At 41.3% G+C, this 15,319-nt stretch overlaps 1 protein-coding gene across 2 annotated transcripts in view; it reads left to right on the forward strand.

Moving 5' to 3' along the window:
• Positions 1–14,304, forward strand: part of nucks1a (nuclear casein kinase and cyclin-dependent kinase substrate 1a) — a 55,052-nt gene extending 40,748 nt beyond the window's left edge. The window contains exons 4-8 of one of the 2 annotated variants that reach the window (XM_034167386.1): positions 3,154–3,200; positions 3,287–3,439; positions 7,311–7,463; positions 10,417–10,569; positions 13,951–14,304. In XM_034167386.1, coding sequence (XP_034023277.1) covers positions 3,154–3,200; positions 3,287–3,439; positions 7,311–7,463; positions 10,417–10,569; positions 13,951–14,201 — 757 coding nt within the window. In that variant the 3' untranslated portion in view covers positions 14,202–14,304. The remainder of the gene's footprint in view (positions 1–3,153; positions 3,201–3,286; positions 3,440–7,310; positions 7,464–10,416; positions 10,570–13,950) is intronic. The other variant, XM_034167387.1, reaches the window with a different exon arrangement.
• Positions 14,305–15,319: the final 1,015 nt, after the last annotated feature.

Raw genomic sequence — 15,319 nt, forward strand, 5'->3', positions numbered from 1 at the left:
TGAGTGAAAATAGTATTGCTTTAGAGCATTGTGTAATCGTGAAAATAATTTGTCATGATGATGAAACCCAGCAAAACTACTGAGCTAATTTCTACTGCACTGAGTCAGATTTCAGTCGACTCAGTAGTAAGACAGCATTCCCCGTGTTAGCAGTATTTTCAGCTTAAATCAGTGCTTTAAAACTTGTTCCACTTGTCTTTACTGTTTAATAAGATTCTAAAGCATTATTAACCGAGCGCGAGGTCTGTATGGAAAAACACAGAGGTCTGACATTACCATACAGACCGAGCAAGCAAAGTTAATAATTTATTCTATAGCTATTATATATATTGCAAGAATCGGTTGGTATTGGATTTAGGAATGGTATCGGGCCGATTCACGTTTCTTTTCAGCATCATTGCGCTTTATGACTGCCTTAAACCGAGATGCAATTTTGCGCCTACGATAGAGATTTGGACTCCACTGCCTAACAGCGATAATGCCCGCGGAGTTTTTCGATTCAGGAAAACTTCTGTGTGAAGTGTCTGTGCACCGCTGTTGCAGAGGGCTAAGTGTGGGGGTGTTCTGAGCTAAAGTGTGTCTCACTGTTCATGTGAGATGTGTGATGCATCTGGTACAGAGACGCCGACAAACAGCTCAGTGAGGCTGCAGAACAGCAGCATCTGTTTTGCAGCCTCACTGTGCCGTCAGCTGACTGTTCTCTGATTAGCTTCAGCACTCTGTACAGCGTCCGAAAAAAAACCTCCATTAAAATATTTCATTAAATAATCCAGTTAATCCAATAATTCTGTGTCCGTAGCTGCTGTAGTTTCAGAAAGTTACAATTTATTATAGTTGAAAGGCTTCATGTTCTCATCTCAGTCAGGGGAGGGGTGAGAGTGGGGGAGCAGAAGGGGGAGCTTCACTCTTTTTCACATGAAAAGAACAACTGTACAAGCTGTTTACTGTTTCCAATTGATCCCACAATCATTTGTAGAAAGTTTTTTTTTGTTGTTTTTTTTTTTTCTTTTCAGATTTCATTTTTAAAAGAGCAGGTTTGACAAATTAGTTTAGGTTCAGGCACCTGTTGTTCAAACAGTTTTTTTTTTATTTAGATGTAATTTATTCTGTTAAAGAAAAGAGAAAAACCCAGCTACTGTGTGTAAATTTACATTCACAGTCAGTGTTACAGTGTTAAATTGTGAGACACAGGCCTCTTTCTCACTGGATTAAAAGGTACTGTGTCATTTTTGAAGTTGAGAGCAAATGCTATATCCATGATGAAATGTTAATGTTTTTAACCTTTTCAGCATTATTTATAATAAATAATAATGAATGATCTTGAAAAAGAACATTCATTCATTTTATTAAGTTAGACTTTAACAGAATAATGCAGAAAAATTTGATACTAACTATTACAACGCGTCATCCACTCACAATTTGTTGGCATCCCAATAACGTTTTAGAGGTATAAAACCCTATAGCTCATCAAAAAGTGCCACATTAAATAACACATCAGCCACGGAATGGCAATTTACCCAGCCTGACTTCAAATATGAGTAAATTAAGTGCATTTTGGAAATGCAGAAATGCCTCTGTCCTGAAAACAGTTCATGTGTTCAGAGTGGGTGTGCCATCTAGTGTTCAAGAGAACAAACTTCGGTCACTGACCCAGTGACAAATGTACGAAAACATCAAATCTAGACTTGCATCTTTGATGTACCTTCTGGCAAATTATAGCTATAATTATAGCTATAATTATAGCTAATTATAGCTATTTTGGTCCACTCCTCCATACAGATCTTCTCCAAATCTTTCAGGTTTGGAGTCTCAGCTCCCTCCAAAGATTTTCTATTGAGTTCAGGTCTGGAGACTAGCCAGACCACTCCAGGACCTTGTTGCCCTGCAGGATTTTAAACCATGACAGCATCATGTGTTACTAATGTAATCTTTGTGACTATGGTCCCAGCTCTCTTCAGGTCACTGATCAGGTCCTCCTGTGTAGTTCTGAGCTTTCTCAGAATCATCCTTACCCCACAAAGTGAGATCTTGCATGGAATCCCAGACTGAGGGAGATTGATAGTCATCTTGTGTTTCTTCCACTCTCTAATAAATAATCATAACAGTTGTTGTCTTCTACCAAGCTGCTTGCCTGTTGTCCTGTAGTCCATCCCAGCCTTGTGCAAGTCTACAGTTTTGTCCCTGGTGTCCTTAGACAGCTCTTTGGTCTTAGCTATGGTGGACAGGTTGGAGTGTGATTGATTGAGTGTGTGAACAGGTGTCTTTTATACAGGTAACAAGTTCAAACAGGTGCAATTCATACAGGTAGAGAGTGCAGAATAAGAGGGCTTCTTAAAGAAAAATTAACAGGTCTGTGTGAGCCAAAATGTTTGCTGGTTGTAGGGGGTCAAATACGTATTTGCAGCAGTAACATACAAATAAATTATTAAAAAAAATTATACATTGTGATTTCCGGATTTTTTTTTTATTTTTTAGATTATGTCTCTCAGTGGACTTTCACCTAAGACCATGATTTCTAAGTGGGAGAACTTGCAAAAGTGCAGGGTGGTATTGCCGGAATATGAAAGCTGATGGTTTTGGGCTCATAGACCTGTTCGCTTTCTTCACTGCCATGAAGAACTTGCTAAAAGATGATCTGGTCATTAGCTGGAAAGCTTTCAATCTGTTTTTTCTGATGCTGTTTTAGTCTATCTATTTTGACCTAATCGGTACCACATAAGGTGATGAAACGACACTTAGAATCCAGTAGGGATGGGTATCGCTAAGATTTTATCTATCGATTCCGCTTATCGATCCGATTCCTTATCGATTCCCTTATTGATACCTCTTGTGAATTTTTTGTATGTTAAAAGCAGGCTTTACAGGTTTTCTATGTCAGCGGGTCAAGGAGATTTTTCTTATCGTGCACCTGCTCTGTGGAACGTTCTCTGCTTGGCTCATGGACTATTGAGATATTTATGGAGTGTGTTCATGTTCGACTTGGTTTTCCTAATCGTCTATTTGCCTTTCTGGTTTGTAACGAATGATACACAATCCGGCTCAGTTATCATGGTAACGGTCTGATATGGGAAAGTATCAGATCAGAAATCAGCCAATCAGAGCGCGCGTAGTGTTGTAGCCATGTAATAATTTCTTTTGTCATTTTTGTTCCAGTGAGGACTCTGACAGCAAGCTTTCCAAATCCAAAAATGATTCAGCTGGTAAGTCCGACTGTGGTTTGCTGATCAGACGTTCCTGGAAAAGGATTAGAATTAGTGGAAAACTAATTGATCTCATGTTGCTGTAGATGACTTTGGAAGTGATGAAGAAGATAACGACTTTGGAGAAGAGGAGGAGGAAGAAGGTGGAAGTGACTATGAAGAAAAAAAGGGGAAAAAGGGAAAGAAACCCAAGGTGGAGAAGCCCAGCAAGAGGACGCCGAAGAGAAAACGTGCTGCAGGTAACAAGTCAAACTAGTTATGTTGATGGATTGACCTGATGCAGTTTAAATTATTATTGTTATTCACACGTAATGTGCTGGGTGTTCACTAAGTTAAACCCTGGGAGATGAACTCTCAAGGGCCTTTCACACCGGATGCTTTGGAAGCGTCAGAGGCGTCACAAATCGGTCTAAAATGTTATGTGTCGGACGCAGGTGGAGAACCGACCAGCGTTTGAAGGACCCAAGCATAAAATAAGCAGAGCACGGTACAAAGGATAACAGAATTTAATAACATAACAGTGAGTGCTCAATAATAACAAATGAGTGCGCGGTCTGGCGAGGTGGAGAGACGGTGCGCTCCCAGCAGCACAAACGGTCCGGAGCCAGAACAGTTCGGACCCAAGGACCACGCCGACACCCCCCAGGTGGCCGCGACCAACCGAGTCTGTGAAAGGAAAAAACCATCATGTGAGTCCACCACTCCACACACAGAGAGACCACTCAAAGGTGTACATAAACAGCAAACACTTCCTGGCTTAATCACCAATCAGCTTCCCACCCTGCAGGCATGGAATACCCAGTTCAATTCTCCACTGCAGTGGAAGCTGATTAAACTACTAACATAACAGCTCAATATAATAAGGTGTGAGGGACACCACATTTACTGACTGTACTCATGTTAGTCACAAAACCTAAAGTACTTCAGGAAGTGTGCTGACGAGCGTGAGACCTCACCCCCTCCTCTTTCACAGACCATGGCATCAAACCTGGTACGGTCTCTGCATCCATGATGATGAGATGGCTCTCTAGACGACGATCTCACCCGTCTGGTCACAAGGTCGAGTCTCTGGCAAATACACATTGTGTACTCCAGACTTAAATGCAACCATGCCCCAATCCATAAAGATGCACCACAGCTGTGAGTCCTGACGAGCTGCACATGACCAGCCTCAGGTGATCAGGGTGAGGTCCTAGTAACTCAGCCACACAGCCACTCAGTCCTGAACGCATGCCACCTGGAAGGAAAAACAAAAGACAGAACAGAAGACAGAAACAAAAGGCAGCCAGGCACCCCAGCCATACAACATAAAAAGCATTATTTTCAATGAGACACGTTGCCTTTTAGAAGCGTTGTGTCAAAAGCTGAGCTAAGGAACCTCTTCTGACGGGAACGCGCACTGCCACTTGTCAACAGGCTTGACGCGGTCAAGGTTCAACCCAATCCAACTTTCGGCACTCTGAAATGTGATGTAGCTTCGCGTTGTCCAATAGGAACGATGCGTCGGGCCAAAACACGGAAGACTAGTGGCAGAAACCACTGATCTGTACAAAACATAAACATAAATTTCTGATTACTGTAAAAAAAAAAAAAAAGTTTAGAACACTTGTAATTAAAATAGCAAATAAATAAATAAATGGTTCTTTAGAAACCTTTCTTCATCTGTAAATTAAACCACCTGTTATTTCAGATTAAATAATTTCTTGTTTAATATAAGGAACCTTGGACATTTATTTTTAGACAAATAAAATGGCATGGAAATTTGTACATTTTTTTTAAGTCTGGTAGATTATTCATATCTCATTTGAACCAGAAAAACAGACACTATAAATAAATACAAATGTTTATTATAAATGCAACAGGAAATAATTTAACAATGACTGCAGTGATTGTAAAGTAAGATTTCTGTGACATAAACCTCATGATGAAATATTTTCTTAATTGAGTAATTTCAACTTGTAATTTCATCACAATATGCGATTGCCTTTAATGTTGTGATCAGGATAGAGTCATTTCTAAAATATGAATTTGGCTAGTGATTGTGAATGTTTTAAAATTGTGCACAATAAGGGGAGAGTTTCGACCTGTGCAAATGTCTTTTGACTTAACTTTGATTTTGTGGACATTTTTAATGATTCATTCATTTATTGTTAAAATATAAAATGAAATGGCTTTTTAAAAAAATAACAATAGTTACTGTTTAAAGAGCCTTTTAGTTAGAAGCAGGTGATGTTATGCTGGATTCTTGGGACTAGATGAAGGTCTCTTCTGCAGCTTTGATCTCTGGTGGTGGTGTTGAAGACACTTTTCTCCTATTTTGAAGAGCAGAGATGTTTTCTTTCAACCAGACTTCATGGTGTTCAGTTCATCAATGGAAGTATTTGAAGTGCATCTGTATTTAGGTTGTGTGCACAGCAAATGTTCCTGATTAGGACAAATAAAAAATATTTCTTAAAATATAAAGAAACACTAAACTGTGTGTGTGTGTGTGTGTGTGTATACATATAAACGACTGGGGGGGAAAAAGTTACTTGAAGTTGAGCTACTGTGGTCTCCGAAAAAAGCTGTAACTTTATTTTGTAAAATAAAAAAAGACTGAAGCATTTACAAATTAAAGCGTTCACTCAGATCAACTGTGCTAAAAGGCTAAGCTAAGGTTAGCCGATCAGTAAACCTTCACAGCAGTGCAATAAATATCACGTTTTCTTTTTATATTATTTTCACCTCGATAAGCTGCAGAACTAAGCTCTGGGACTTTGCATATATCCAAAAAGTGGAAAATTTTGGACTGAGTGGGTCTCCTCCATCACCCTGGCTGCCTGCCTCGCTCTGCTCAGGGATGATGCCTGAACCCCGGCTTCTCCTTGTGGGTTGGCCCGCTGTCGCAGTTCGATCAATATCCCACCAAGTCGTCAGTCCTCCCTCAGTCAGCATCACTCCAATAAGTAGCTGAAAAAAGCTTCTCCCAGCAGGGTGATGGGAGAATCGTTCTACTGCTGTTTTGTAAACCTTTTGATGATGGCGATCACTCAACCTTTTTTTTTCGTGTTGTGGAAACAGCCAGAGTGTGACATAGCAATCCCCCCCCGGCTTCCAAAGTGAAGCATCTGATGTCACACGTTGGGGCGTTAAAATGTTGGTAGGTGTTGCCTGAAGCTTATAAAGCGCCTGGTGTGAAAGGCCCTTTAATCTAACCTAGAGCAGGGATAGATGGGAAAGCACAGTTGTTTTTCCCAGAACAGCACAGGGAACAAGCAAGTTAAACAATATTCTCATGACCTCCGAGGATATATTATACCCCCACAAACAAATGTTTGAGGGTATAGAGGAATTGCACCATGTGTCCATTTGTCTATGAGTCTAGTAAGCACAACTGTACCTGCATTTCAGGAAACGGTCACCCAGTTAAGAAGTGCATGAAGGAAAATTACTCTGTTTCACCGTCTTCAATGGGAGATAATCACAGACTGTATACATGGTGGATAAACCTGCTGTGATGTTGCCCATAAAGAGTGAGTTTGAAGCTCAAATGGGGCAGCTCTATGCGTCATCTTCTTAGCAATTCCTGACTGCCTAACTCCTGACCAACCCTTAAATGGGTAAAGAGAGGTGGCGCGTGGGCAAGATTGGTGAGACCTGAGCACACCCACCTGTCTCAGAATTATCGCGCTAGCTAACAGATTAGGTCACCTGTATTCAGATGACTGATTAACACATTTTTTTTTGCAGATAGGGCAGTGGTTTTTACAACTGGTGGCTTGTTGCAGGTATTATAAAACTACATCTGCCATTAAAAAACTTCGTGCCATGACAAGCTAAATTGTCACATTCATTAAGAGAAAGTTAACAGTGTTAGGAGTGGCACTCCAAATTATTTATGTTCTTGCGTTTGGTGGGCTAGTGTTGACTTAATGGTAAATTGACTATTTGTATAACATTTTTCCATCTGAATCAGAAGCTCAGTGTTTTACAATGATGCCTCACATTCACTCATTCTCACACCGATGTCAGGGTGATAATTACACATTTTGATGTTAACCGTTCTACTCTAGTAAACTGAATAATGCCCCCATAATGTCCTGCGTTAAATAAGTCAACTGTTTTTGGCAGATGACAGTGATGACGACAAAGAAGTGAGTCGAAAGGTGCGCATGGTGCGCCAGGCGGCGTCCAAGGCTGTGTCCAAACAGAGGGAGATCCTGCTGGGTGATGGCGGCAGTGAGGATGAAGAGCATGAAGAACAAGAGGAAACCTACTTGGACCGTATGTACAGCTGCTGCTTCTTGCTGCCACATGTCCACACCCACTGCTACACAAAAAAATACAAAGGGAACACATTGTTTCTCATTGAACTACAGAACACAGCAGGTTGGTCGCTACTTCAGAATTAAAAATCTTGACACACACTGCTTTGGAAGAATGATAGTTTCTCAGCCTTTCATTAAAAGTTTTCAAGAATCCACATGATTGTAACTGCATCTGTTAAGCAAAGTGTGCAGTTTCTATTCTATTGCAATCATTGTGGAAAAATACTTGGACTTTTCTAGCTGAGACAGTAAAGATGGCACAGGATACATGAAAGAGTCATGTTGGGCAAGAAAATCCCCCCCCCCCCTCCAAAAAAAAAAAAGGGGGAATTGGAACATTTCCTTCTGCAGAGCTGACACACTGTGACATGGCCAATGAGTGAGACCTTTCAGAAATGATGTTTCCACCACCATGCTTCATGGTTGGGACAGTGTTCTTGAGCTTGTTGATCTCATCTGGCCACAAACCTTCTCCCATGGCTCCTCTGGCTCTCAGAATCATTCTTACCCGACGAGATGAGATCTTGCATGGAATCCCAGACCGAGGGAGATTGACAGTCATCTTGTTTCTTCCATTTTCTAATAATTAAACCAACAGTTGTTGCCTTCTCATCAAGCTGCTTGCGTATTGTTCTGTAGTCCATCCTAGCCTTGTGCAGGTCTACAATTTTGTCCCTGGTGTCCTTAGACAGCTCTTTGGTCTTGGCTATGGTTGACAGGTTGGAGTGTGATTGATTGTGTGAACAGGTGTTTTTTATACAGGTAACAAGTTCAAACAGGTGCAATTAATACAGGTAACGAGTGCAGAATAAGAGGGCTTCTTAAAGAACAACTAACAGGTCTGTGAGAGACAGAATTCTTTCTGGTTGGAAGTTGATCAAATACTTATTTCATGCAATAAAATGCAAGTTCATTATTTAAAAATTATACATTTTTCTGATATTTTTTATTGCGAATAAATGTCTGAACGATTTGGAGCTTTGCTGTATCAATTTTTTTCCAGAAACTGAGAGACCTCCAGGTGGACACCGTTCGGAAAATTAATATAGCTTTCAGGGACGATTTTGTGGGGATTACACAGATTAAGGAGTGTTACTGCCGCTTTAAGGACGGCCCACAGCGTCTGAGAGTGCGTCGCACTCCGAGCGCCGATCGACAGGCTCACACCCCGCTGAAACAATCAGATCATTTCCAACGTGAAGGCTTTGTTGATCCGGGACGTCGTCTGACTTTCACAAAAAGGCAGGAGACGTGGACATCAGTACTTTTTCAGCACATTCCACTGTTACAGGAGTTTTTTCATGGAAAGAAAAGCGGAGGGACGCGCCACGGAGCCGTTCATTACGCGGCACAAAACCACCTTCGTGTTGGTCTCACAGGACGGCTTTCAGGTGGATTTCAGACGGCTGTCGGTTGCTTTTCAGTCGTATGATTATCCGAGAAATTGAGCATGAGCTGGACATGCCAGAACATGTCCTGTGAGGCTTCATCACGGCGTCGCTTTGCGCCATGCGGCTCCACCGCGACGCGCGGAATTCCGCTCCTCTTTCCATGAAAAAAACTCCTGTAACAGTGGAATGTGCCGTTCATTTCTAAACTGGACGCTGTCTTGATCCGGTATGTCGTCTGACTAGCACAGGAATTGTGAAAACTTTTTCAGCACATTGAGACAGACGTGCGGAGGAGTTCCGCGCGTCACGGTGGACCCGCATGGAGCAAAGCAACACCGTGATGAAGCCTCACAGGACATTTTGGGGCATGTCCAGCTCATGCTCAATTTCTCAGATAATGACATGACTGAAAAGCAACTGACAGCCGTCTGAAATCCACCTGAAAGCCGTCCTGTGAGACCAACACGGAGGTTGTTTTGTACCGTGTAATGAACGGCTCCGTGGTGCGTCCCTCCGCTTTTCTTTACATGAAAAAAACTCCTCTAACAGTGGAAAGCTGCCGATAAAGTGCTGATGTCCACGTCTCCTGCCTTTTTGTGAAAGTCAGACGACGTCCCGGATCAACAAAGCCTTCACGTTGGAAATTATCTGGTTGTTTTAGCGGGCTTTGAGCCTGTCGATCAGCGCTCGGAGCGCGGCGCACTCTAAGATGCTGTGGGCCGGCCTTAAAGCGGCAGTAACACTCCTTAATTTGTGTAATCCCCACAAAATCGTCCCTGAAAGCCATATTAATTTTCCGAACGGTGTCCAGCTGGAGGTCTCTCGCAGTTTCTGGAAAAAAATTGATGCAGCAAAGCTCCAAATCGTTCAGACATTTATTCGCAATAAAAAAACGACGTGAGGGTGGACCACTGCTCACACAAAGCCTGCTCACAGGCGAATGACGCAACCGACAGGCGTGAAAAAACTCACGCATGCGCACGAAGGTTCAAGCTTGGCTGATGCAATCACACGTGATTCAAATCCATATGGTTTTTGAAAAAAATAAAAAGGTTTCATACTTTTCTAACAGACCTCGTACAGCCGAGGGTATTGTAGCATTGCAGCAGTACACCATTTAAAATGATAAATAAAAAATCCGCTTTGGTTATATTTCACCTGAATTGTTTACTGTTATGAAGCACATCTGGGACACCAACATTTCTCATTTAAAATAAGTACAAATCTCTCACCATCATCCATGACTCTGAAGCTGTTTGGGAACTCTGCAGCCCATTCATGCAGCTTGTGGCATGTGGAAATTTAAATTTACTGATGTTGTTATGGTCAGGGATGCATTAACTTGCCATTCTATCATACGTTATGAGACTGTTATGATATTAATAGACTTTCACAGTGTGTAAATAGTAGTACTTGGTGTTAAGTGGTAGGAATGTACTGTAAAAAGGGACGGTGCTTTAAACTGATGGTTGAAAGACCCACTGTCCACACTTACATGTGGCCCTCATTTGTGTACAGCTGATGAGTCTGGCAGTGATGAGGACTTTATGGTGGAAGATGACGATGACAGTGATTATGGCCACTCAAAGAAGAAAGCCAAGAAGGTCTTTCGACGGGGACGGCCAGAGAAGAAGGAGAAGAAATCCCCCAAACCACAGCTAAAGGCAACGGGTAAGATTGCCAGAGTTCAGGCTCCTAGTTGGGGAACCCAGCTGGCTTATTTAGTGCAGGATGATAGTGGACAAAGTCTGGCCACATAGTTCAAAATAATACAACAACACAACAAAACATGGGAGCAGGAGGTAAGTACTATAAATAAGGATGCAAGATCTCAGTTTGTAAATGGATTTCCTTTATTAATCCTATTAGTTACATTTTTTTCCACTTGTCATTTGCTTGGACTGTCAAAGGCCAATAGAGCTCAACAGTTGACCACCCGCATTGTTAAGGGCTCCAGTTTGAGTAGAAAAAAATGGCATTCATGTTTTATGTTGATGGCAGATGTTGGTTTTATCCGTGCGTTATCTGTTTGTTTTCCATTTGGGTCCCAAAGCACTGTGGACCCACATTTGGTGGTTGTGCACTCAAATCAACTGGAGATCAAAAGATTCAGATTTTTGCCACTGGACAAATTATTTCAATCAATTACTTATCAGCTTACACAGTCCATCACAGTATAACTTTACCTGTATCATTACCCCGTAGGGTTCATTTGCAGGGTTTGTATGGGAGCTTGAAATCCTTAAAAATGTTTAAATTTTAATGTTGTGTTTTCAAGGTTTGAAAAGTGCTTGGATTTTGGAAATTGCTTGAAACTGTAATGTCATCATCAATTTATATTTAGTGTCTGTCATGCCTGTCTCAATGAAATATATAAACTTTTGTAAACATAAATTTCTGTTTGCGTCACTGTTTTGGCCATTGTAATTGATTGAAAATGCGAGCATGACTCAAACATTTTTCTCATTTCCAATCAAACAAGTGTTGAGTGAGTCACACCGGATGCGCCAGACTTACCAGTTTCTGACTGCAAAATTCAGCAAGTGTTTCTGTCTGAAAATTGCTTTTAAACAACCAAAGTTAAGTCTTCATGTTAAAGGGCATCTCACAAAATTCATGTCTCAGATTTTGGTTATTGGAGGTCTTGTGCTGATATACTGTTATTTATTTGTGCACCTCCATATCCCGTCCGTAAGCATACGCCAGTCATAACGTACAGCTACGGAGACTGCAGAAAATAAAGTTCCCGTCTTTGCGAGTGTGTCTGACAGTCTGCCTCCATCACTGTGAGCAAACTTGCCAGCGCACTGTGGAAAGGAATGTATACAAAGTGATGCTGACATAAGAATGAAAATTTCAATAGCGATATTTCTGACATATAAAATCACTTTATACACATTTGAAATGACACGAGGATGTGTTGTAGGACCTGTGACAACTGCTACAGCAATTTTATGTGGCCAAAAGATAAGTCATATGTTATATCAAGAATAAAGTACTGTCCCTTATCCATTATGATTCGTGCTGTAACAAAGCCATAGATTAATTGCAAGGTTTGCGTAAGTGTAATTTTGTATTATGATGACTCGTAAATTGTTACCAAAAGTCATGAAACAAAGGATGAAGTCACATGGTAGCTTTTAGCTAACTGGGCCTGTTTTGGCCCTAAAGCACTTGCAAAAAATACAGTGGGTAGAACAGAGAAACAACCAGAGCAAGAGAAACAAAGAATAGCAAAAAGCAGAGCCACTCCTTTCTGAAACTTTTAAAATGGACTCTACGTTGTAAAACTCCACCCATTTGGGTGTGTAATTTCACTCATGCCTCAGATGCAGCGAGAATCAGAGGAATTTAAAATACTTAGAAATTAAATATATTGACATACATTTTCTCCTTAGGTTTCTTTTAATGGAATATAAGATTATTAGAGTTTCAGGCACATCCTATGAACGAGAAATTGATTACAGGAAAAATGTTTCACCATGAAAAAAGCATTAACAATTCAAGAAATAACATTTTAACAGTTAAACACATTTCACCTGAAAGGGAAAATGTTACAGGTTAGATTGTAATATACAATGTCCTTTTTGGTCAATCAGACAAACAAGAACTTTCCATATGTGGATAAAATAATGTTCTTTGTTACACAAAGTGGTTGTGTTTTTCCCCACTGCTAAGATCTGTGGTCCTGTCAAGGTTCTGAGTTTATGGTCGTGTTATCTTTGAGGAGATATTGGCTGACTGGTCTGGGAAGCTTCTTATTTTGATGATTGACTTTTAAAATGTCCTATAACTCGCACTGGCCAGAATTTCACGGATAAGTATAGTTTCAGGGACACCTTTGAAGAACTCTAAATTATAGACACTGCACAGCGCCGCTGGAGGGAGTTTTTTTCAGGAGACATCTACAATTGGAAACCAAGCTGTTATTCAAAGAAATGTAATAATACTCTTTTCCTCAACTTGAGATCAGCCTTTCAGGAAAGCAAAGTAATGCACTTTACTAGATTACAGCTAAGTGAGACCATGTTCGCTACAGAAACCTATTCTCAACTTTTTTGAAGCGTCTGGTCGGCAGGTCCACTGATCTGAATGAATGCTGAGCCATTACTTTTCAAATGGTCAGTAGTTTCATGATCTGATGTTGCAAGCTTTTTTTTTCACTCTGTTGGTTCACCATTGTGCTGCTTCTGCCTTTGTCCTGTGTGGTGTCACCTGCAGACAAGTGCTGATAAACGCCAGGTTCAACGTTTTCTGGAAATGCATTCAAATGAGAAGTTTAAGTAGCCGCAATGTGCTTCAGCGACCACCGATTCCGACCGCATATGCGTGGATAGTCGTACAATCACACATACTTTGATGTAGAGTTGTTATACGGCACATCAAACAATATGAGACATGTTCTTTAAGGCTGTGATTCAGCATTTGTTGATCACTGATCGCATGCATTCATCGCTTTGCTCATTTACAAAATTTTGAGACATCCTAAGCGCAAATCCATAAAGGAAAACTTGCAATTCACACAAAGAAACAGTCATACCTGCAAATGCACAGAGGGTGATCTACAAATATTCCTTCATTTGCACACGTGTTTTGCGATCCACGAACACAAATTTCCGATTTGTAACCTGTGCTTTTTTTTGTTTGTTTATTTTACAAATAAATGTGTATTTTTAAACACATTTACATTTGTCACCCTAATAAATACAAATAGGCTGGTGGTTTGAATCTCATGGTCATTTTTCTTGAAGAGTAGTTACAGTGGGTTTACTCTGTAACAGATACAACTGCTGCAGGATCAGGATCTTAACTGTCCTTAACAGCCCCCCACCCCCAGTGACCACCACCACCACACAGAAAGGACCAGGCAGTTGGTTTGGAACCAACATGGTTCTGTGTGTTGGTGCACAAACACGGCAAGAGTGCTCTGTCCCACTTTTGTCCTGTCATTTTATTTGACTTGGTGCCATCTTGTGGTGTTTGGTCAGATGTGTGGCTGTGCTATGATAAGAGACTGAGACCACTCACTGATTTGTGGTTCTCCTCCTCCAGTGACACCCAGCCCAGTGAAGGGAAAGGGCAAAGGTCGCCCCAGCGCCAAGACCCTGGAGAAGAGTTCACCCAAAGAAGAGGAAGAGGAGGAACCTGAGAGTCCTGTGGAGGAGGAAGAGGAGGAGGCAGAGAAGAAGGAGTCCTTGCCTGCTCCCAAGAAGACAAAGGAGCCTGCAGGAGGTGATGAAGAGGAGGAGGAGGAGGAAGAGGAAGATGGCTCAGAAGAGGAGGCGCCCTCTGGAGAAGACTAGAAGATGGTACTTATTGAAGCCCACCATCCTCTACGTCTCTGTTTTCTTTTGTTGCTCTGCATTTCAAAGTTTTTTTTGTTTGTTTCCCCCCCCCCAAACCTCCGTTGGCCTGGCTCAAAGGATTGGATTTGATGTGCTTTTGTTGTTTTGCTTCTCTCCGAACCAACAGCAGCTACATCCTGCTCAGATATGTCATCCATCATGATAGCTCAAGACGTTACGCTCATGCCGCCATAGCGCACACGTTGACTTGCGTTGCATTTTTTCACTCGTGGCTTCTTTTAAAAACACCTGCACCTTGTACATTTGTCAGCATGTTCAGACGTGAGCATCCGTCCTGGGTTATCATCCAAAGTGTGCGCGACCAATTTCACTTTGACTCGTGTGATTGTTTTATCTTTTTTTTTTTCCCCCTTCTCTGAGCGTTCTTTTTCTCTGCTCATCACTGACCTGTGGTTGCTGGAAACACTTTTCACAGCTTCCCAGAATCTAACGCGCTGATTTTATGAACCATCTGTTCAGTTAACAAGTGTAGGTTCATCTTTTTTTTTTTTTTTTTTTTTTTTTTTTTTTTTTTTAAGCCTCGTTGGTACAGGCGTGTCCAAATGTATTTGGACAGTAACATGCTTCTTGTTTTTGCCTCTACACCACCACAGTGCTGTTGAAATGAAACCATGAGGATGTGCTTGCTGACTTTCAGCTTTCATCCAAAATATCACACGTACTATTTAGGAATTACAGCCATTTCTGTACATGGTGTCTCTCTCTTTTTTTTAACAGAGAGGCAATAAGTAATTGGACAAACTAAATAGGTGGATTGTTTGTAATACAGATCATCACTTTTACAGCCAGTTTTATTTAGACATGGCGGAAGATGGACACATGAACATTTTCTTTGAATGTGGCTTGAACTTCATTAACATCAAGAAAACCAAACACTGATTCTGTAGTTCTGTCTGAAGTAGCCAGTTCTCAAAAAATAAATGACCACACAAGAAGGAGACAAATGAGGGACGCCACCAAGACGCCCACGCCAATTACCAGTCACAGCTTCATGGTGGCTTTGACCAGGAAACGGATCAGATCTCCGCACCAGTCTACCATGTGAGTTCTGGCTT

Source organism: Thalassophryne amazonica, chromosome 3 (genome assembly GCF_902500255.1).
Source record: "Thalassophryne amazonica chromosome 3, fThaAma1.1, whole genome shotgun sequence".
Classification (NCBI taxonomy): domain Eukaryota; kingdom Metazoa; phylum Chordata; class Actinopteri; order Batrachoidiformes; family Batrachoididae; genus Thalassophryne; species Thalassophryne amazonica.